Below are 24,558 nucleotides of genomic sequence, written 5' to 3' on the forward strand. Positions count from 1 at the left end.
ATTTTACGGAGTCTCTTTACTCACTCCAACCCTCCTCCTTTCTTATCCGGGCTTGGGACCGGCATTGGCAGGCGATAAGATGTCCAGTGGGTAAAGTTTGCAGCCTCTGGAACCAAGGCTGGATTTTTCTGTTGGGGTTTTCTCCCTTAGCCTTTAAAAATTCCTCTTCTCCACAAGGCAGTGGTTCTCTCTTCATTACCCCCAAGAGAGCAGGTTGCCTCTTCTGCCATCTGCACCATATCAAAGGACTCCTTCTCCACTGTATCGGCCGTTGAGGACTTCACCGTAACCCTGGCAAGGGGCTCTTACATGGCACTATCAGCCGGAGCCAGCTGAACCATGTTTTTGTTTTTCTTTCTAAAGAGGTGTTACTCCTCTAGGTACATTCGCCTCCTCTGTCGTTGAGATGACCATCCGCCATTAGAGCCGTTTACCAGTAGGTTGCTTCTTGGTCTGGCTCCTCCTCGCTAGCCTTCCCGATACGGGAGACCCTACTGGTAGCAGATACCACCGGTATAGCCTAGCGAATTATCAGAGCATGCAAGCCCCACCACCTAGTACAAGGTCATGCAACAACTAGGTGAGCAAATGAAACACACTGGATATAAACTTTGTCTATGTGGATATTTTTTAAACAAGAAAATCGTGCTCTGCATGGAAGTTCAGTATGTGGAAAAAGATACTAAGTTGTCAAAAAGTTTTTGTAGGAAGTAAAAACAAACATGAATAACAGACAGCTCGAGTCGTTTGTAATAATTTTAAATGTGTATTGATGGTCTCTCTCGGTATTTTTTTTACGCATTTTATGTAATACAGATGATTTATGGGGTGAACTACGACATACTCATAAAAAGTGGTGTTTTTTTTTTTTTTTAAGATTATGAGGTGCACTGGTAACATTGGTTGTGTCAGAAGGCAGTACCAGGTGTGCCCGACATCTGGCTATGTTATTCTATCTGCCCAAATTAAAGAAAAGATTTGAAGTTTATCGTACAAAAAAATAGGCTGTTCTTTTTCCAATTCAATAAATATTCAGAGAGACTGTTGACACACATCAAAATTTATTGCAAACAACTCCACAGCTGTCTATAATTCATGTATTGTTTTTACTTCGAACAAAAACTTTTTGACACCTTAGTAACTTTTTCTGCATACTGAACTTTCATGCAGAGCATAATTTTCTTGTTTACTGTTTAAAAAAATATCCACACAAAGTTAATACTCAGTGCACGTTTGATGTCTCTATGACATTTTGCACAAAAGTTACATATGTTTAACATGTCGGTAGCGTGACTTTCTGGACACCCTAAACACACACTTATTACATTTCTCTGATACTAATTTCTAAAGACTACATACTTGTTATACACCCAATCTTCATGTAATGAATGAACTTTGACATAAATATATAGTGATCAAATACCCCATTCCTTTTTTATTGTTAATTCATGTTTTATTTGTATGTATGTACTGAATTGTTGATAAATCAGAATTTTGGTTTTGAATGGAGAAACCTATATTTAACATTATTAAGAGTACTAAAAATTATTCCCATGATTAATGTTTCAAACTAAGGACTGAACAAATTGGAAGTTTTTACCAATAATGTTAGAATACTGACATAAAATTTTCTTACATCCAATATAAAATGACCAATGTTTAATGAAGAAATTCTTAATCGTTCACCTCCTTAATTTCCTCTGGATGTACATGTTCATCATAGAAATCAAAATCTACAGACAATCTTATTGTCACTAAATTTGGAAGCACCCCATTGTCAATATTAACCTCAATTGCATTGTACAATACACGCCTACCTGATTAGAAGACTTTTGATTTGGAGAGGATTTCTTTCCCTGATAAACCTTCTTGGCCATATTTGCTGCACTGAAATTATAAATAAATACAATATTATAATTCACATAATTAATATAGCTTATAGTAAAGGGGCAAAATTCCAATGAAGATTTTTTTTTTTTACTAATCTGGTTATGAAAGCATGAATCAAGAATAAATTACCTATGTACTTTAACATGCAAATACTCTTTCAACAAATCACTAAATTTGTATAAAGAGGGGGAAGTCAAAAATTATACACACATTCACCATAACTTTCTTTAGGTTGGCCACACTGCCTTCAGTGCTCACGTGCTGAAAGGTGGTACTCTTGTGGATATGTGGCCAAGGTTTCATATTAATCGCTCATTTCTCTCTCTTTTGTAACGGTGTAAAGATGGCCGCACTGCTGGCAGTGTGCACCAAGGTAGAACAGAGCAATGCTTTCTCTGCTCCGAAGGTGTCAGGGGCTGAATTTCACTGCACGCTTTCAGTATGATACGGGGACAGGGTTCTACCACGCAGAAGTGTGTATGAGTGGATCGAGAGGTTTAAAAATTGCCTTTCAAGCGTGAAGCACGAAACAGGAGCAGGATGCCAATAAATCTCCACCACTGACAGGAAAATTCAACAAGTTCAAGAGATGATTCTGACAAACAGACAGGTCTCACGGTGGCAGTCGATGAGGTAGCATGCTCTCTGCAAATTAGTCATCAGTGGCATGCCTGAAGGGGGGAGGGTGTTGGAGGGAATTATAACCCCTTCCCCTTTGACCCAGTATTCCTAAACAAAAAGAACGACAAAGGCATGGTAAGATGGCAAAATGAGGACAGACTACTAAAAAACCCAACCCTTTTTCGAAAATTCTTGGCACGCCATTGTTAGTCATGGTTGGTTCTGTGTGCGAAAGCATCCACGATAAGCTTCAGATCACTGGTATCTGTTTTTCCTTGGTGCACACTGCCAGCAGCGCTGCCATCAATCTGTTACAAAGGAAAGAAAATGTAATAATTAATATGAAACCTCAGCTACTTACCACAGAGTACCACCTTTCAGCATTCAAGCACTGAAGTAAGTGTGGCCAGCCTAAAGAAAGTTGTGGTGAAAAGTGCAGATAATTTTTGACTCTTCCTAGTGGCAGAAGATGTATTGAACCATATACCAAAAATAAAACTACACAACAAAATTTTTACGTTTTTGTTTCTTTTTCATGGTTTTCTGATCAATTTTGTGATGCTGATTATGCAATTCATTTTCCTGTAATGTTGATAGCTTACATAAGAGATACAGATATTTACATATAAGTAGGTGTTTATTAACTCAAGGTTTGTTTTCAAAGGTGACTATTACCTCTGCTGCATGTTAGCCTCCGTAGCGTCTTTGCTGTGGGAATCTTCCACTGAATCATGCTGGAAAAGAGAAAAGTTTTTCAATAACCTTTAGAATTGACAAGTGTAACACATTGATATTCATTACAAGGTAGCCACAATGTGAACTATACTGCACATACGTAAGCTGCTGCTCATATAAATGATGTAATGTACTATTTCAGTAATAGTTATTACTAGGTTAAGAAAAATTGATGAAAGGCATATATTATATTTAATTGATCTGTAAATATACCTCAGGCGTGGTTGGCCTTATAGCACACAGGATCAGTGAACCTCCAGTAATATACGGCATTTACCTCAAGAATGGACAATAAACAATGTCTTCAACTTTTGACAATTTTTCGCTAAAATTTTTACACAAGAAGTCATGTATTTGTGTCCGTAACACGGCAAATTCTTTTGCTGAGAAAGAGAAATCGCGAATCGGCCGCCCTCGTGCAGACCCTCAGCTGAACCCCCACAGGAGGGCTCCTGCCATAGTGAAGGTTCAGGCAGGAGGCAGAAGCTCGGGGTAATTATATGGGCAAAATACATGGCAAAGGATACTGAGGAACCTCGATCTCCAACCAACGGTCATGCGCAGTTTGTGCTCTCTTAGAAGCAGCAGCAGAAACCAGAAGGCACAGTCCTCGCTGCGAGTGAGACCCAATTGGTTCCTTCCTTCCAGTGTTGCCCTGTGAGGTTCAACTTTGAAGCGCATTCATTACATATTCTATCTTCTCTGTTGAATAATTTTTGTGCCGAACTTCTTGGCATAAATGCAAAATTGTGACAGAGAAGGATGAGTAGAAATAATGAAAGCTGGAATTAGACACACTGAATTAAAATAAAAGAAATACATTACTAAAATAACTGGTGCGTGCATTCAGACTTTTTCCTTAAAGATGGAAACACTTCGGATATGTGAAAGTAAAAGAATGGCGTGATCTTAGACAAGAAACGAAGATGTGACAAACCCTGTCGGTGTCAATGTTTCAAGGTTGTAAGTTTTCAAAGTGCTTGGACAGTTGTTGCAAAGTATTGATGCTCCAAAGGATGGACTATGTAACGTCATTTGATGCAGTGTAGGTGTTGCTGTCTGCGCAGCGCAGGTAAGAAACAGCTGCTAAAATTCATACAATTAAAGGAAACATACCTTCTCGTCTGTTGAAAGAGAATTAGAGATAAAGCACGTGCTGGTCGACCAACTCCAAATTTGAAGAAAGAAAAAAAAACTGTAGCGTTCCAATGAAAGGGTCTCAGGTTTCTAGTATGTACATGCCATTGGTTGCCATTTCCCTTTAATAATTGTAGGACCATTGTGATTAGTCGTTTTATAATTGCAGGCATGGATGTCCGGAAGGGGAAAAGGGGCCACACCCACCTGGAAAATTAATGTCAACCTAAAACTATTTATTACACACATATAATTTCATTTCAGTCACAGTAATTTATGATGATTATTATAAAGACGTTGCAGGGACTGAAGGAGTGTTTTTTGAGAGAACAGCTCTATTACAAGGAAAAATGTGCCTTGTTTGTCCCCACTGGAAAAAAATGATCTTGCTTCCCATCCCTGGAACAAATCCTGAGGACGTCCATAAAACCCGAAATTTCTATGAAAAAAATATGTACTAATCTTTTAAGCCCCACCCCCCCATCTCTTTGTTTCCCGAAGAAATTCTATTTGCAGAAACTGAATATGTGTCATATGACTTCGGTGAACCCCCAGGAAAATAATGCACGAGCCGCGCCTGATATATCTGTAATTTCACTGGAAAATCATGTATCAACAAAATCAAATAATGAAAACAAGAATTCATGAATTCTAGTCACGACTGTATTGATCATATTTTTAAAAAATAACGTTATAGACCATTTGCCACCCTTGAAATTTCTCCGAATTTTAATGCTACCACCATTTATCAACATCTTTAAGAGTGCTTATGCATTACATTAACTATTCTTACGTAAAGGAGTAGAAATTACCTGATGCACATCAGGACCAAAAACATCGCAACCTTTGCAAGCATTAGAATCGCTCATCTCACTATCGCTTGTGTCAGATTTTCTAGCATCTCTGAAAGCTTCTTTCCTCTTCTTAGAAACTGGGCTGCTTTTTTTAACAGGCAACTTGCTTCCTGATCTTGCTTTCTTTGACTTTGATTCAACTGCCACAACAAACTTCAATACACTGCAAGGAAGAAATAAAAGTTGTGTTTGACAAATCTGAGTTACCACTTGCTTCATCATCAGAAAGGGGTGGTTCTCTCACTAGAAAAATGAATATTTCCTCAATAACTCTAAATTTTGCTGTGAAATTTACATAGGCAAAGCTTACAGAACCACCACACCTCTCAAACAAATGGATTCTACCATAATGTTGACATGCATCTGGCTGGTTGATTAAGTTTATTTTACTTCACTTTTATGCTAGTTCTGGATATAATCACGAAGATGAGGACGAATGGTGCTAAGATGAGATGGATGAAGGGACACTCACAAACACATAAGGACGATACCATACGAGTCCCACAGAGAATTATACTGGCTGTGAGTTTTGATGGCAGAGCCTCGCCAGTCTGAAAAATGCAGTCCAGGCTGTACTACGTGGAAGAAGAGACATAGTGGTACCTCTATGAGCAAGAATTTGGAACTTAGGAGATACTTACTTCTAGCACTGAAATGTTGATACCTCACAGTTCTAAGTTATATGCGTAACTCTATTTCCATGAAAAGTGGAGTTACACCACTTGTGCTCTGAACACCTCATTTGGGTGTTTTGGGAAAGGGTCACTCCTAACACCAAATATAGGTTTACTCGGTCTGTTTCACAAGATGTACTTAGTTGAACAGTACACCTTTATTGTTCATGAATACTGGTGAACTACTTCATTTAAACAATGTCAAAGGGCATTTCAGAATATGTATGGCGAAGGAAGTATACCACCAAAATCTTGTATTCACAAAAAAATTGGACAACAGAAAGTGTCTTCAATAAACCCACAAGATGATGAAAGATGTCGGAAGAATTTTACATGACATTCTTAATTCCAAAATTGATTTCCTTGACATTTCTTGGCCAGTGGGGGGGACTGACAGACTACTTCCACTCGTTCATCACCCCATGAAAATCCTCTCAGCTCACAATGGCACTCACACCATAGAGTTTAATTCCATTTTATCAGTTATACTTTAATCTTATGCAGCAAGATAGTTTGGTGTGTATTAATTTAGTACTTACGGGCTAGTATGACTTCCAACCAGGTATGCATTCTTCATTCCCTTTTGAACATTCTTTTCTGAGGATTGGCCTGATCTTGCTTTCTCCTTTGGTGTGGATACAGTTCTCTTGGGAGCAGGCTGAAACCAAAACGGAATTAAATAAGTAAAGCATTAAATAAATAATATTTAATAAAATTAAATAAGTAAAGCATTAACACCATGATTAAATTATGAAACAGATCTCTATGGTTTTGCACATATCTACATCTGATTCTGTGCCTACCGCTAATGCCTTTGAGATGCACCAAACTAAACTGAGTGTTAATTTGTATTTGGTACGGTCAATAAATAATTGGATTAATGCCGTGAAAAAGTGAAATAAAGTGACGGAGCGATGAAACTTACGGGATATGTAGGCCAGGCTGGGGTACGCCACATGTCTGAGAAACGAGTTCCAGACCACGTCGCTAGGTGGCAGCACTGGCAGGGAAGGGAGGTTGTGTATGTGCAATGTGCCTCCAAGGTGCCAGTCAGTCATTCAGTGAGGCGTTCACAGTGTCAGGTGCCACCAATGGCACCTCAGCGATCCGTAATACAGTTTTTGACAGCAGAGGGCAAAACACCAGGGAACATTTACGAGTGTATGACTGCTGTGTATGGTGGTGAGTGCATACAAGGAATTAGTGGACGGGTCGGTTTTGAACAAGACACACAACAGTGTCTGATGCGGCGGGTAGTGGGCACCCTAAATGTGCCATTACGGATGAGTCCATTTCTGCCGTTGAACTCATACAGAAGTGTCGGGGGGATTAGTCTGAACTTGGCATTAGTCATGGTACAGCATGCACTATTGTTCATGAACACCTTCAATACCAGAAGGTGTGTGCAGCCTGGGTGCCAAAGATGCTCACAGAGGAGCAAAAGGCTACACGGATGGGGAAGAGTCTCACACATCTCCTGCGGTACTCGACAGAGGGCGAGGGTTTCCTCGAGCGCATTGTGGCAATGGACGAGATCTTCTCAGCCGGTATATGCCAAAGAGTAAACGCGACAACAAGGAGTGGAAACACCCATCGTCCCCGAGACCCAAGAAAAGTAGACAAGTCGACTTTGTTCGTAAGATGATGTTCGTGTTCTTCTTTGATGATCGTGGTCCACTTCCAGGTTGCTTCCTGTGGCAGGGTGAGAAAATGAACACACTATAATAAAATGAAATTATTTTGCAGCATTGGCTATACTGAAAGTGTTGGGAGTTTTTTTTGAGTTTTTGTTTTAAGCACACTTTATGCACAGATAGGCTAATCAAGACTGGGCCTGCAGTTTGAAATGGGACCCAAACAACTATTTCTCTCCACAGGGTTCCAAATCTGGAACCCCTTGATTACCAGGTGACAATGTTAACTGGTGGTGGAGGATAAGTCTGTGTGTACAAAAGCCAAATGATATCAGAATTCTCAGTGTGGGTAAGTGCTCCAGTAGTATAAATAATGGGGTGTGAGGGTGAGTAGTATGGGAATGAGTTGCTTGACATGAGAATTAGCTAGATGATCCTGTAATGATGGCTGATTTGTAGTGCTCGTATCCTCATTTTCACAAAATAAATACAAGAAAAATGAAATGTTAAAAATCTTACCTGCTTGCGAGCTGCCTTTCTAGGTGATGTCCTTGTAGGAGTTTTCTTTATGTTCTTAGGTTGCGACTCGTTATTTTCAATGCTGCAAAAATACATTTCAGATTATATTCATCATAACTAATAGCAAATGCAAAATTTGTAAGGTAATTTCAACAATATTTTAAAGATTTCACACCATACTCAGCACAATTTGCTGCAGTGATCAAATCAAGAAACTACATCCACAAAAGTTGAGGTTGCCAACAATATTTGCACATTTCTCTCGGAAGATTATGGTTCTAACAAGAACATGAACACAATTTTTGATGTAACATTTCAGGAGTACACATGCTTTGCTCAAATCCAATCACCATTGCAGCCAAGCTCTTAGGGACCTTGACAGAACTATTTACAACTATGGGAGCAACAGCACAAGTAAAAGTTTATTAAAGAAAAGTAACACTACTGAATTAATAAAACATTAAAATACTGACCAAGGCAGAATTATTCTATAAAAAAAAATATACACTAAAAATGTAGTTTCCACCCTCTAACAGGGTCTTTCTCAGACGAATATTCACACTAGAATGATGAAAATTACAAAACATCATATATATACACACTCCCAGACAGGATCAATACACAAAACAACATGAAGGCACCAGTCCTTATCTAGGAACATTTCCTGTCAGGAATTTCTGAGTGTGGAATCTCCTCACAGGTAATTGACACTACCTGACAGGTAATTGACAGGTACCTGGTGAGAGTCTGTGCCTTATCAATTCCTCCACTAATGGACTTATACAGATTCCTTACCTCCTAGACTCCTTCCCCCTCTCTTCTTTCTTTATTATTCTTTCTTCTTCTTTCCTCCTTCCTTTCTCTCATCCTTTCAACTCTTTCTAACACTCCTCTCCATTCCTTGTTGATTTTCAGCCCCCCATTCCAATTCATTCTTTCTTTTTCTCCTTTTTTCTCTATTTCCTTGGCCTCTTTCCAATTTCTCACTATTCCCCTCTTCTCCCTCCCTATCCTCCTAGCCTTTTCCCATTCTATGTCGTGTCCTGTTTCTTTTGTGTGCTTGAATATAGCATTTTTCTCCCTCTTTAATCTTACGTCATCCTTATGTTGCTTCAACCTGTCTTTCAGTATCTTTTTTTTGTTTCCCCTATGTACACACTATCACATTCCTTGCACTGAACCTCATATATAATCCTCTCCTCTTCCTCCTTCTTGTTCGCTATCGTTAAAATGTTGCAGCCTCTCTTTCTGTATGTTTTTATACCCACTTTTCTAAGCACTTTGCTTATCATCTCTGTGGCTTTCCCAATACTCCTTATACCAAACCACCTCTCTTTTTCCTTCTTTTCCCCCTCTCCTGTTTCTTTATCTTCTTTCTTCTTCTGTTTACGTCACCAGGTAGAGTCAATTACCTGTCAGTAGATTCCACACTCAGAAATTCCTGACAGGAAATGTTCTAAGATAAGGACTGGTGCCTTCATGTTGTTTTGTGTATTGACCCTGTCTGGGAGTGTGTATATATAAGATGATGTTTTGTAATTTTCATCATTCTAGTCTGAATATTTGTCTGAAGAAGATAATGTTAGAGGGTGGAAACGTTACCTTTTTAGTGTATACATTTTTTTTATACAAAAAATTCTGCCTTGGTCAGTATTTTAATGTTTTATTAACATGGAAGCAAGGCTTAACAGTGTTACTACTGAATTAAGTTTGTTTAAAATCTCAATGTACTCTTAAAAGATATCATGTAACCAAGAAAACGTGGCGTTTCCAATTATATACAACTGTTACAAGAAAAATATACAGGAGGTAATACATAATGTGATAATCGTACCTGTGAATAGCAGGGTATAGCAACTGTTCTAATTTATAGCTTTGATCATCAGTTTGTGGTGCTAAGTCAATTCTTGCAGAAACCTCAGTGTTTTTTGTTTTATCTGAGGCTTCTTCAGGTGCCAATGCCTCTTTACTTGTTTCCTGTGGAAAGAAAGTTTTTTTATATCTAAATATTTGTGTAGATAAATATAAATGTTAACTTCTGAAAGAAAAGGATTATACATATGCAATGGTAGAATCACAGCTCAGAATTTGATAACTACAATTTCTCTAAAAAGTTACCATAAAATGATCTTAATATTGCAAAGAATTTATCCGTCTCCCTCCTTGTTCCTCTGACCATGGAAGAGCAACATGCAATATCCCCCTAAAAGGCCCCTGGAAAGTCAAATATAGCAATGTTTTCTGGTTCTAGCTTAAAGAAAAATCGACCAACATTATGTTTAGCACTATGCTTAAAGTTTGGAAAAATGAAAAACAATTTTCCATTAACTTCCAAGCCATAATCATAACCACTTAAAATTAATAAATCATGTACAAACAACCCATTTATATATATGGTTATTCAAAATTATTGCTTGGCCTTATAAATATTTTTTCAGCAAATAAAAGAGTAAATGTGAATATTTTATTACTGGGGGACAGATGTTTGCATGATGACTTTTTGTTTACACAAGAGGATATTCTCCTCTTGGTCCACACAGCCACAGGCTGCTAATTGAATAGGTAGGATGTCATTCACTCTTGATCGGCATACCAACAGCTTTACGACCTACAACTAAGGAAGCCATTTCTTGAACCTGGATTATACTGTGCGTTATATCAGATATAATTTTTTGTCACTTTTCCCCTTCAAAAACCAGGGTGTGCATTATACACGCGTAAATACAATACACAATTTTTGGAACATGTTATTAAAATTTATATTTTACATTTTATCTGTTTTAATGCATATTTGTATTCACATTTATGTCTTTTTAGTACATACTGCATTTACTCATGTATAATGTGCATTATTTTCCAAAATTTTTGCCCCCAAAAACTGTAGTGCGTATTATGCATGGAATAATTCGGACAGTCAACATGGAACCATACAGGGTCATTCCATGATTTTGTGACACTTGCATTGATTTTTCATACTTATGGAATACTGTCATGTTAAATATCATTGTAAAGCTTAAATTCTACAGTTTCTGAATATGGTAACAGTATCCATTGAAGATAGTGGCACTAATATGCAATGCGGTTGAAATAAGCTCATCACAAAATGAAGTCCTGATTGTTATGATACTTTGTATGAAAGAAAAGATACGGAAAAAGAAACGAACAATTAAAATGTATTACTGGTCAAATAATATGACATATATGGAGTGTGGAAATGCCTTAATGGAAGAAATCTTGTGCTGCTAACTGTTAGCTTGAGGGTCCTGAATGTGCCAAGTATAGATGTTACGTTAGTCACAGAAAAAAAATATTTTCAAGATTTTTCTTTTTAGAAAAAAGTAAAGGAACGAGTAAAATTCTTACACCGAAGTTAGAGCCTAAATATAACCAATAAATGACCTCAAACTATATTTGGAAATATTGCTCCAAAGCACCAAGTAAAGCTGTGACTTATGTAACCACATCAATGTGGCTAACATATAGGCCCTACAAGTTATGTTAGACACACTTGCTGGTCCCTTGATTGGCATAGCAGCATCTTTAAGACATATAACTAAGAAAGCCATTTCTTGAACCTGAATTGTACTGTGCATTATATATGAGATATAATTGTTAGTCGCTTTTCCCCATAAAAAACCCAGGGTGTGTATCATACCCACGTAAACATGGTATAAAGCTGTTCCTATTTATTACATATTAGATCGACGCTGTGGAATGAAAAATAACTCTAGAACACACTCCCTAGTTTTGATCCAACAATGATGAACACTGTCACTCCCTTGAAATTTCTTGAATCAACATTGGGTTGAAATATCGAAAGATGGAGCTTCTCCCTACTGAGTTTCGTACAAACCCAAAGTACACACACTGCTTTTTCTTGAATAGTTTCCATGCGAGTCTCAATATCCAAGGCACGAATGTGGGGAGAACAGCATTGCCAGGTAAAACTTTCCGAGTTACCCTTTCATTATTGTATTTACAGTTTAATTCACTAACCACATGACCGCTGAGGCCAGAAAGAGGCCATACTCATCTCAGATGGGTACCCTGGAAAATAAACATCAGGCTAAAATTACATACGAGTCATGTCCAGAAAGACGTCCAGAAGACAAGTTTGTGTATACTCTTGTCATACGCTTCTGCAACAGTCCATTTACAAAGGATACTGTGTCAGCTGGAGGACACGCAGCCAGCATCCAAGGTAGCCTGGTATGAGTCAGCTGTCCAAGAGCTTTTGTGTAAGTTGCATCGTGGTAGTAGTTATGTATGTGTTTCTGTGGGAGTCAAGATGAACCAGAAAATCCAGAATCCTGCCAAACTTGAACTGAAAATTCCTAACTACATGTGATATTTTGTTGTTAATGTTTTTAGAGGTGGTTTCAACTGGGGCAAAACTGGACTGGGCAAAGCTGTCCCCCATCCTAAAATAAATTGACTGCCCAACACCCCACATGCACTGTCTCCACTTAATAATATAAACCTTCAATTAAGCTAGAGGTAAACAACTCAAAAAAAGGGACCCCCCCCCCAAAAAAAAACAAAAAAAACTGCATTTTGATTAAAATATGGTAATTTTTCACGTTCATGTAGACTTTCCAGAATTCAGCAAATTCCTGGTTGGTAGACACCCTTCTTACAAAAGCTAGGAGTCAGAAAACAATAACACATAAGTATAATTTCAGAAAAAAAATCACCTGATTTAATTCATTGTCAACAGACGAGGAATCCTGATTTGACAGGTTCAATCTCTTCCTCTCATAAACTTTAGAAGTGGATTTTCTGGTTGTCAATACTTTTGTCAAGGAACTTCCTACACTGAAAGAAAACACAAAAAAAAAAAAAATATTAATATTGCAGGGAATGAAAAATGTTGTGAATCACATATAATATATACATAAACTTTGAACTATACAAAAAAAATAGTTTCACTAGGGTAAATCAAAAAGTAAGTTACATCCCCCCTGTATATAACAAACAAAACACATTAGGAAGAAAATAATTTTTGTACAAAAATGTATGAACATTTAACTTTTTTTCAACATAGTCACCAAAGTATTTCAAGCACTTTTGAATAGTGTGACCATTTTTTTATTTCTTGCGTGTAAAAATTCCGTCCAATTTCAATTGAGTTTACTTTTGTGCTCATCCGTTAACAATTGCAGCACCCAGCGAGAGCACAGTTTACGATACACCCAACTGGTGATAAACCAGCATAGACACACTATCGTAGGATATGTTCAGTTCAACTGCAATCTCTTTTAATTTTCACGTGGCAGGTGCAAGGATGATTGCATTCACACACTCCATTTTCTCGATAGTGTTCACAGTTGCAGGCTGCCCACCACACTGTTCATCTTTCACGTTTGTTCTTTCCTCTTCGAACATCTGGCACCATTTCCTGATCATGGGGTGTGACATTGCATTCTCACCATACACCTCGACAATTTGGCGATGGATTTCACTCTGATTATGCCTTCATGTCCACAACAGTCGGAGAACAGAGCGCACCTTAATTTTGGACGCCACCTCAATACGATGCGCCATACTCATACGGTGACTACTCTCATATTAAAGCAGCTGCAGCATGGCTGCTTTGGGTATGGGGAGAATACATTCCAGACAGTGTTGCCACCAAACGTGATTATTTTATCTCTTTTAGAACAGGAACACGGCTCGGGTGTAACTTACTTTTTGATTCGCCCACGTATTAACAGAAAAATTTATCAGTTACAATCTTTAGAATTTCATCCATACTTCAGGTTTGTGCGACTTACTCACTTTTATATATATTCTTTCGTATTTCTAAAGATTAAAAATACTAAATTATTTATTACTTACGTAAAATGAGTATATATTTTGTACACCGACAAAGTTTCGGCAACCACTGTTCCCTTCTTCAGGTCCTATATCACTGCTATCAAAAAATTGCCATAGACTCGACAATTCATACACTCGTCAGGAAAAGGAATTGGTACAATATGGTAAAGGTAAAATATTTGGAAAAGGCTAAAACCTTTGCTGAACCCATGCTCACTGTTATTTGTTAAAATAATCACTATAAAACCTTCCGCTAAAAAACCAGTGGAAGTTAAAACTTTTTTAAAAAAAAAAAAAAAAAGATGCCCTCTTATTTCACTATTCCCATGCGGTCTGCCTGTGCTTTCCTTATATTATGCGTGAGGTTGCGGGCATGTCAACTCTCCCCTCCCCTACTTTGCCCCTACATTTCTCCTCCTCGTTACGTCATTTCAAGATCAAAATCGCGAATAACTTGGGCTTCGCGTATTACGTCCGAGGTGATCTGGAATCTAATTTTCTCGTATTCCCGTTTCTCCCATTTTTTGAGCATATCAATCCATAGTTCATCAATATTACCATCTTCTCTGTTAAGCTTAGTCTCTCTATTTTTACAAATGTACGTGGCCTCATAGACGTTCCTCCTAAGCAATTTTTCCTCTTCCCTTATTATTTCTCGTGCTTCTATTTGGTGTCCTTCATCTATAATGTGCTCTGGTAGTCCGGTACGTGGAACCCCCTCCCTTATATCTTTATCATGTTCCTTCCAACGTATGCTCATGCTTCTACCTGTTTATCCTATACAGGGTGAACAGAAACTATAGGGACAAATTTCAGGAGGTGATTCCTGGCAGGTAAAGGAACAAAAAAGTTCATATCAACATATGTCCGGAAACGCATATTTGCCAAGGTAGATGGCACTGAAGAACAACATCATCCTCTCATAACAACACTCACAGTGTGCCTTTTGTGTTGCAGATTGTGTAATTGGAGCTACGTCAAAGCACCATGGTCCGTTATTCATACCAGGAACAAGCCGAGATGGTCTTCATATACGGTCAAGCAGATGGAAACGGTCGAGAGGCCGCACGGATTTATAGAGCCCCATACCCGGACAGACAGCACCACCCAAACCACAAAACCTTTGCAGCCATTTATGGGCATTTGTGTGAGCATGGGTCCATTCATACAGGCGAACATGGAGGGCGGCCGCAGCATGTGCGAACACAATATTGAGAACCCAGCACAAGCTCCAGGCAAGTGGCCTGCCAGCATGGTGTAAGCCAAACGACGGTGTTGTGTATCCTGCATGAAAACCGCTACTATCCCTATCACCTGCAACCTGTGCAGGGATTATCACCATTGGATTTTCCTCCAAGGGAACGGTTTTGTCGCTGGTTTTTTCAACAGGCCACCACCCTATTGGGATTTGTTCTTCCACAACGCCTTAACGGACAGACAGATCTGGAATTCCTGCAGAACACTGCCTCTTTTGCTTCAGAATGTGCCTTTGGCAATACAACAGGATGGAGCACCAGCCCACTTTCACATTATTGTTCATCAATACCTCAACATCTTTCCCAGAAGATGGATCGGACGAGGAGACCCTGTGGCATGGCCCGCTCCATCACCAGATTTAAACCCCCTTGATTTTTACTTGTGGGGGGTATCTGAAAGGTGTTGTGTATGCTGAGCCAGTTCCTGGAGTGCAGACCCTTGAACAGCGTGTCCGTGTAGCCTGTGATGCTATTCGGGTACAGGCTGGAACATTCGAACAAGTGAGGCAATCCATGTGCGATGTGTGAATGCTTGGATTGTATCCCATGGAGGCCACTTTCAACACCTGTTGTAACATGGATGAAAGTCATGCCATGTACTGTATACCGGTACTAATTGCTTTATTCCAGACTCACCGTCCATTTCCGGACATATGTTGATATGAACTTTTTTGTTCCATTACCTGTCAGGAATCACCTCCTGAAGTTTTGTTCACCCTGTATATGTACAACTCTTTATTGCATTGGCATTTAATCTTATACACCCCTTTCTTCCCTTCTTTATTATCTTCTTTTTCCATTCCCCCCCTTTTGTAATTCGTAAAATATTTCTCCAAGGTTCTAGGCGCTTTCATCCCACATTTGATTCCGTACTCCTTTACTATTTTTTCCACGTTCTCTGACACTTCTCTAAAATATGGGATTCCTACGTAACTAATTTTCTCTTCCTCTTCCCTTTTGTTTTCTATCCCTTCCTTTACATCCTTGTCCGTTCTCTTGTTGCTATCATCTTTCTCGCATATCTTTCGTGCCCTGCTTAAATTCTTCCTCATTTCAGTCTCCTTGTAGCCATTCTTTCTACCTACAATCATTATCCATTCAATAGCTTTCCTTAAATTCTCCTTAAAGTTACATAATCTTATTGCACGCACAAAGAAATTTAAAAAAAAACGAAAACATTATACTTAGTCCTATTTGCGTGAACGGATTCCCTGTTGATATACATTTCTATTGACAAAGGCTTATGATATACACCCATCCTAATTTTCTTGTCTGTTTTGCAATCTCAAGATCTTAGAAACTTATCTTATTATCTTTCATTTCTTCTTCTGTGAATTTAATTCTTTCTTCTTGTTCCCCTAATGCAATGAATAAACTTTCTAATCTTTCCTTCTTTCCGATAACCAGAATATCGTCGACATATCTCCCATAGAATTTAACCTCATTTCCTATTAAGCTCAAGGCTGTACTCTCAATAAAGTGAAGGAATATACTTGATACTATCCCTGAAACGGGATTTCCCCATAGCTAATCCCTCTTTTTGGACAAAGATTTTTCCGTTACAGCAAAAGTAATTGTACTCCGTACATATGTTAACACATTGGGGTCTCACGACGGGCATAGCCCGCAGGGCATTTAAAGTCAATGTGGACGAACGACGGGCATAGCCCATCCTGCAGTATGGAATCGCTTCGCCGATTAACTACGGGCTATGTTCGTACTTCGTCTCATGTGCTTGTTCATTCAAGCTGCTCTGTTGAAATTCCGACCGCTAGGTGACTCATGTGCTATTTTTATCTCGCACCTGGGACTGTTTGTGTTCGGGTTGATGTACATTGCATTGTTTAGAATGGCGTCGTTAGATCCAGACTGCATAGTGGAAATTCCGCCTCAGAGTTTGAAGTTAGCGACGATTTTGATGATGCAGATGAATTTGAAGATTTGGAAGGTAGGTTATATTCGTAATAATTAATTGTTGACAATATAAAGAGTGTTGCAAACTCTAGTATTTTATGAATGAAGTTAGAAGAGGTAATTTTTTTGGGTCTATTCATCTTGCCTCTTGCTTGATTCTCCTACATGCACTGATGTATTTTTAGTTTTTCCATTTATTATTTTGGATAGTGTATGTCAAATCAAAATTTATTTGATTTATTTAGTTTATTTATTTATTTGTTTAATTTTTACAGATGACGCAGAACCAACTGATACATCGTCTGGTCCTGTCCTGCAGCCACTTTTTCATACAAAAGCTAATTACCTGTAATTTGTAATTATTTTTGTAATTATTTTTTGTTATGTGCACATAAGAAGTATTCTTATGCAAGATTCAAAAGATGTATTGATAGTTTATGTAGTTAATTATTGAAATTTCCAGATTACGAACTTAAAATATCTCTATATTAACATTTGTTACAATGTTGTACTTTTTTTTTCTTCACAAAACATTGCTGAAAAAAAATATTCAAAAATGTCTGATAATGAAAATAAAATTTAACAAATTTTTGTTCATTGAAAAGAGGAAGTTTTGTAGATTTAAGAAATGTGTGGTAGATAAAAACAAATTAAAAATGTTTTTTCTATGATTTTTTGAAAAGCAACGAAAAACCGCAGTCCAGAGGTAAAAATGCTGTATTATGAGGCCAGACCCGAATGTGTTAACCATCTTACATACTCCCATGCGGTTACCACATCAATTCCATTCCCCATCAGCCATCTCTGTAAACCATCAGCGGCCTTTTCCCTTGGTACGCTGGGGTACAAGTTGATAACGTCAAAACTCGATATCATATCTGTACTATTAATTTCCAATCCTTCTATGTCTCTCTTTGACTTACTTAATTCCTTTTGTTCCTATTTGAACATAGGGCATCCACGAAGTGTCTCCATCTCACTCTATTGCATGCGATCTTCTTCATTTCTTTCCAACTTTTCCCCTGTTGTTTTCCTTCTTCTTCAACAGTACGTCTCCATGAGTTTTTGGGTCTTCCCCTTTTTCTAGCACCTTGAGGGTTCCAGTAAAGTGCTTGCTTTTCAATTGTGTTGTCTGCTTTCCTTAGTGTGTGTCCTATCCAGTTCCATTTTCTTCTTTTAATTTGGTTTTTAATCTGGTCTTCTGATGCTCGTATCCAAAGTTCTTGATTTGTGATTACTTCTGGCCAATGTACATTTAATATTCTCCTGAGACATCTGTTAATGAAAACTTGTAGTCTATTTGTGATTTCAGTTGTGACTTTCCAGGATTGTGCTCCATACAGCAATACTGATTTAACATTGCTTCTAAAAATCTTTAACTTTGTTTCTGTAGTTATAATCCTACTTTTCCATATTGGGCAGAGTTGTACAAAGGCCCCATTTGCTTTCTTGATGCGTTGTTTTACATCATGTTCTGCTCCTCCATTTGTTGCAACTACACTTCCTAAGTAAGTAAAATTGTCTACATCTTCTAATATTTCATTTTCTAATTGAATGTAATCTTGGATTCTTGCATTTATTCGCATTGTTTTAGTCTTTGATTTATTTAATGTCAGTCCGAATTTTTTAGCTTCTACAACCAATCTTCCAATTTAGTTTTTGCATCTCTATAAGATTCTGACAACAGACACACATCATCGGCAAAATCTAGATCTTCTAATCTATCCATAAGGCCCCATTGCATTCCTCTTCTTTTTCCCTTTACGGTTTCCCTCATTACTGTATCTATTACGAGAAGAAAAATAAGAGGCAACAGAATGCATCCCTGCCTCACTCCAGATTCAGTCTCGAAGGGTTCTGTAACATCTCCTTCATGAATAACTTGACTCTTGTATTGTCGATATGACTCCTGAATTATCCTTATTATCTTAAGTGGTATTCCAAACTTCTGTAATATTTGCCACATTTTTTCCCTTGTTATAGAACCAAAGGCTTTCTCAAAATCTACAAAGATGGTATACAATCTAGTATTCCATTCTATGCATTGCTCAATGATAATCCTTAATGTACAGATTTGATCTGTGCAGGATCTACTAGAATGAAATCCTGCTTGCTCTCTCCTAATCTTGGCTTCTACTTTATCTTGAATGCGATTTAATATAACCCTAGTTAGTATTTTACTTGGGACCGATAACAGCGTGATTCCTCTCCAGTTATTACAATTTGTCATATCGCCTTTTTTTGGAATTTTTATTATAAGACCTCTTTTCCAATCTTCTGGCATTTTCTCTTTTTCCCAAATTGCCGTAAACACTTCATATAATATTTCTGCCATCAAGTTCACATTTACCTTCAAAATCTCTGGTGGAATTTGGTCTATTCCAGCTGCTTTCCCATTCTTTTGTTGATTAAGTGCTAGTTTGATTTCCTGAATTGAAGGAGGAAGGTCTGAAATTCTCATCTCTGTACGCTCTTCATTTTCTTCAGTTTCTTCAGCCTCACTCTCTATTTCTCTCGTTCTGTCATTTTCTCTGATGTTCCTATTTAATACCTCTTCAAAGTGTTCTTTCCATCTCTTCATTTGTTCTTGTTTATCCGTTAACAGCCTGCCATTCTTATCCTTGACTGGTATATTTTTCTTAAAATGTCGCTTTGATAGTAAGCGTGTTGTTTAACAAAGTTGTTTTAAATCACCCTTACTTGCTGCTTCCTCTGCTACTCTTGCTTGCTGTTCTATCCAATTGCGTTTATCATTTCGAGCACTCTTCTTCACTTTTCTATCAAGCTCTTTACATTGTCTTTGTAGCGAACTCTTTTGGGTTCTTGTTTTTGCAGTGTTTAATTCTTCCTTCTTCATTTTTCTAGCTTTAATTTTATCCCATGTGTTTGTTGACATCCAGTCTTTCTGATTACTTTCCCTATATCCTAAAATGTTTTCACTTATTTCTATCAAATTATTCTTGGTCTTCTTCCACTTTCTCTCTATTGTATCCTCTTCTCTTTCTTCTATATCTTCATCTTGCTCCATTTGTAAACCTTCAAACCTGTTCCTAAGTTCCAATACAAATCTATTTCTTGTATCTTTATCATTTAACTTTTTCAAATCAAATTTCTTTCCCATTTTTGAAAACTTTTTACATGCTGCCATTATCCAAACTTTAAAGACTGCAATTACCAAGTGGTGATCACTACCAATATCGGCTCCTCTTTTATTTCTTACATCTAGAAGGGATCTTCTCCATTTACGGGTAATGCAAACATGGTCAATTTGATTTTCTGTCACATGATCAGGTGATACCCATGTCACTTTATGGATATCTTTGTGGGGAAAAACAGTTCCACCTATGATCAGGTCATTTTCTGCACAAAGATCAACAAATAACTGGCCATTTTCATTCATTTCCCCCAGTCCATGTCTACCCATAATATGCTCTATTCCTTCATTATCTGATCCAATTTTTGCATTTATATCTCCCATCAAGATGCATATGTCTTTCTTATTATGTACTAGTACTTGGTGCAATTTTGAATAAAATTCCATTTTTTCTGTTATGTCTGAAACTTCTGTTGGGGCATAGCATTGTACTATTTTAATGTTTCTCACCTTTGCTTTGAACTTCGCAGTTATAATTCTTTCAGAAACAGGGTTCCATTCCAATAAACTTTTCTTTGCTATCTTACTCAAGAGAATACCTACACCATCCCGATGTTGTTCCTCCTCTTCTCTTCCTGAATATAGGAATGTAAATCCATCTTTAGTTCTCATCTCTCCAAATCCTTTCCATCTTGTCTCACTGATCCCCAATATGTCCAACCTGTAGGCCTGCATTTGGGCTACTGCTTGCTGAAGTCTACCACTCTCTCTTAAAGTTCTCACATTCCAACACCCAATTCTCGTTTTCCCTTTCATGCCAAAAGTCGTCATCTTAGAGTCAGTCCGGCTATTCTTCGTGGATGTTTCTTTAATAGTGGAGTTTAAGGTGTGCGGGTTATTAACCCACAGCACCCGATCTTGGTGGTAGGGCTGCTACCTGGACCTCCAAGCAGGACGATTTTCTGTAGGGGTTTTCTCCCTTAACCTTTGAAGATCCCTCTTCACCACAAGGCAGTGGTTTTCTCTTTATTACTCCCAAGAGAATGGGTTGCCTCTTCCGCCGTTTGCGCCGTACCGAAGGATTCCTTCTCTGCCGCATCTGCCGTTGAGGACTTCGCCGTAACCCTGGCAAGGGGCCCTTACATGGTACTATCAGCCGGAGCCAGCTGAACCATGGTTTTTTAAAGAGGTGTTACTCCTCTTGGTTCATCCGCCTCCTCCGCCGTTGAGATGATCGTCCATCTTCTTCCGCCTTTGGAGCCGTTGACCGATAGGTTGCTTCTTAGTCTGGCTCCTCTTCACTAGCCTGCCCGGCATGGGAGACCCTGCCAGTAGCTATGCTACCGCCGGTATAGCCTAGTGAATCATCAGAGCACGCAAGCCCCACCACCAACTCCAAGGTCCTGCAACCACTAGGTGGGGATGTCCCTCTTTACATTCCATGAATTTTTAACACTATTCCGTGTTATCCCTGACTTCTTTGATTTTCGCAACCAGAGTTTTTGCCAACTTGTACCCCAGGTGCATATACATGGGTATGATCGGCCTTAACGGAGTCCCTTCTTTATGCATTTTTGGTATTCGAAAAGCCACTGGGATGATCCCCTTTTTACAGTCATCGATTAGTCTTTTTTTCTCTATCCTACTTAACGTGATACTATTTTCAATTTCTCTTCTTGTTTCCCTTCTTATTTTATTGATCGGATCCTTGTCTACCTCTTTGAGGTCGTTACTTAAGAAACATTCTTCCAATTTTCTTTTGTAATCCCCTTTGTCTATGACAACCATTTTGTTCTCTTTGTCGGACCGTATTAGAAATACGTCATTTTCTTTGACCCATTTCTTTACGTTATCTAACTTCTTTTTAAACCACTTATTCCTTTCTTTTTCATCTCCTTTATCATAACCCTTTATATTTTCCTTCCTAATTTGTTGTTCGATAATATCATGTATCTTCTTCTTGACTTCCCTTTTATCATCTTTCTCATCCAAGATGGTCCCTATCCCTTCCGGTGCAATGCTAAATTCTTCTTTTTTAATTTCACCCCTCCCAATTGCAAATTTTTTTATCTTTTCCCATAATTATATTCAAATCAGAGGGTCATTCAATCTTTGTCAAGTTAAGCACAATATCCTTCCTTTCATTTTCCTCCCCCCCCCCCAGTCTTCCTTTGTTCTGTTGCCCTCATTCACATTTCCCCTTATCCTAGCCAATTTGTTCTGAATTTTTATTCTATGTTCATTCTTAGCTGCTTTAACATATTTATGATGTCACCCCCCTCCATAATAGAGCTTAGCTCTAAATGTAGCTTTAAACATTCATTGTTAAGTGTATTCACTTTGCCTACGCTTCTCTTATGCAGTTACCTAACATTCCCATCTGATATTTCTTTTTTTGATCATGCCCCTTAATGCTTAAAGGTTGAAACCCCCATTTGAGAAATTTCGTCACCACCCCCAACCTCTTACACTCTTTAACCCTTAGTACGCCGTGCAGTCTGACGAAAGTAAGCCCAGTGTCGCCGAGGCTTTGAGCGTGAAATTTCAATTCGTATATATAATTGAGAAAAAACGTAATAACTCTGGCACTATGGGACCAATCTACTTCGGATAACTTTTGTTTTGCAGGTAGAACATCAGTGAATGCAACCATGTAAAATTTGGATGCCCCAACCGCAGGGGGGAGGGGGTTACGGGTGGGGGCTGCATCCCCCGAATTTCAATGAAAAAAACATAAAAATGTGGAGTTTGCCCCCTCTTCTCCAGCTACTTTGCGGAGAAAACTGGAACTTTTTTTTTTTTTCAAAGAATGGACCTTCTGCAACAGAATGAAACTTGATTCATGTTTGTGGGTGCAATACAATTTGAATAATAAGGCAAAACGTAAAACTCTGTTTTTTTATTCAAACAGCGAATTTTAGCCAATTTGAATATTATTCATAAAATTTTGTTATAACTTGGACACTATTGGACCAATCTACTTCAGATAACTATTGTTTTGCAGGTAGAACATCAGTGCATGCAACCATGTAAAATTTGGATGCCCCAACCACGGGGGGGGGGGGGGGGGGGGGGGTGGGTTACGGGCGGGGGCTGCATCCCCCGAATTTCAATGAAAAAAACATAAAAATGTGGAGTCTGCCCCCTCTTCTCCAGCTACTTTGGGGAGAAAACCCGAACTTTTGCTTCTTTTTCGTTCGCACTTGCATCTTGTGTAGCTACTGTGAATCTATTTCTACCCTGTTGACTCGGCTCTTTGTGGAAATATGTCCGGAAGGAAACGATTGTGCGTTAGGGAGATCGATGAGCTGTTATATGATACGGTCTTTCACAGCCACTGCTCAGAAAGATTATGGCTATGGCGAAGGTCTTTCCTAACAGAGGAGAGGAGGGAGCCTTTGCAATAGTTTGTTTTGTCTATACTTCTGGATAGACTCACGCTTCTGGCCTCTGACTATCGTCAAGCTTCATTGCATTTCTAACATAGAGGCGACAGAAAGCTGACACTGCCAAACCTCATCCAATCCCCCCTCTCCTGGACCCCCTCCCCCGACTCCACTTAAGCTGGATCACCAGGTCCAAACACAAAGAATGTGTGCCTTATCAGTGCTAAATCACATCGTTGGAAGCTTGGAGGAAAACAGCATCGTAAATACCAATCATTTATTGTGTCTGTCAACTGAGGAGCCAAAACACGTGACATATTCCGAGAAGGGGGTGGGGGAGGAATTTTGGAATTTTCGTAAACACGATTGCAAAACATGTTCCCGAACGAACTGTCAGTGTTTCAACCTCAATATACAAATATAAGTGTGGCAAACCCTCGATAATTGTATCTAAAGCTGTTTGTTGCACATCTGCAATGGCAGCGACAACGGACATATTTGTTTTGTTGCATATCTGCAACAGCGGCGGACTAAGGGTTAAGGAACCATATTTTGTTAATAGTGATCCATGCCGAGATATAGGATCTGAAGAAGGGAACAGTGGCTCCCGAAACGTTGTCGGTGTACAAAATAGATACTCATTTTACGAAAGTAATAAATAATTTAGTATTTTTAATCTTTAGAAATGCGAAAGAATATCAGTAGCAAAAATTACATATAATTATACTTACACACTATTTGATGACTTCATGTCCTTTCTTGAAACATCTTTTTCTAAATCCTGCAAAATATATTACTAATTATAAATAGGTATATACTATTGTTATTTATATTCTTCTAAAAGATATACATAATAGTAAAAAGGAGAAGTAGTTGGCATGTTAGAAAAGGAATACGTGAAATACAGAATAACAGATTTTAAAATTAAGAAGCAAATGATATAATTGAGACTTCGAATACTTTCAACTACGAGACACTCTGACTATTACGGATGTCAAATTTTGATCGTTTAGTTAGAATGACTTTC

General features: G+C 38.3%; 1 protein-coding gene across 1 annotated transcript in view; it reads right to left on the reverse strand.

Annotated features, from left to right (window-relative positions):
• The window catches only part of LOC145997416 (uncharacterized), an 81,441-nt gene that overhangs the window by 16,360 nt on the left and 40,523 nt on the right, over positions 1–24,558 (reverse strand). The window contains exons 9-16 of the mRNA XM_083134441.1: positions 24,263–24,312; positions 12,759–12,879; positions 9,899–10,041; positions 8,065–8,146; positions 6,451–6,569; positions 5,196–5,400; positions 3,187–3,245; positions 1,818–1,887 (exon numbers count right to left, since the gene is read on the reverse strand). Of these exons, the coding sequence (XP_082990567.1) occupies positions 1,818–1,887; positions 3,187–3,245; positions 5,196–5,400; positions 6,451–6,569; positions 8,065–8,146; positions 9,899–10,041; positions 12,759–12,879; positions 24,263–24,312 (849 nt within the window). The remainder of the gene's footprint in view (positions 1–1,817; positions 1,888–3,186; positions 3,246–5,195; positions 5,401–6,450; positions 6,570–8,064; positions 8,147–9,898; positions 10,042–12,758; positions 12,880–24,262; positions 24,313–24,558) is intronic.

The sequence above is a fragment of the Lepisma saccharinum genome, chromosome 13 (assembly GCF_977018435.1).
Source record: "Lepisma saccharinum chromosome 13, izLepSacc3.1, whole genome shotgun sequence".
NCBI lineage: Eukaryota > Metazoa > Arthropoda > Insecta > Zygentoma > Lepismatidae > Lepisma > Lepisma saccharinum.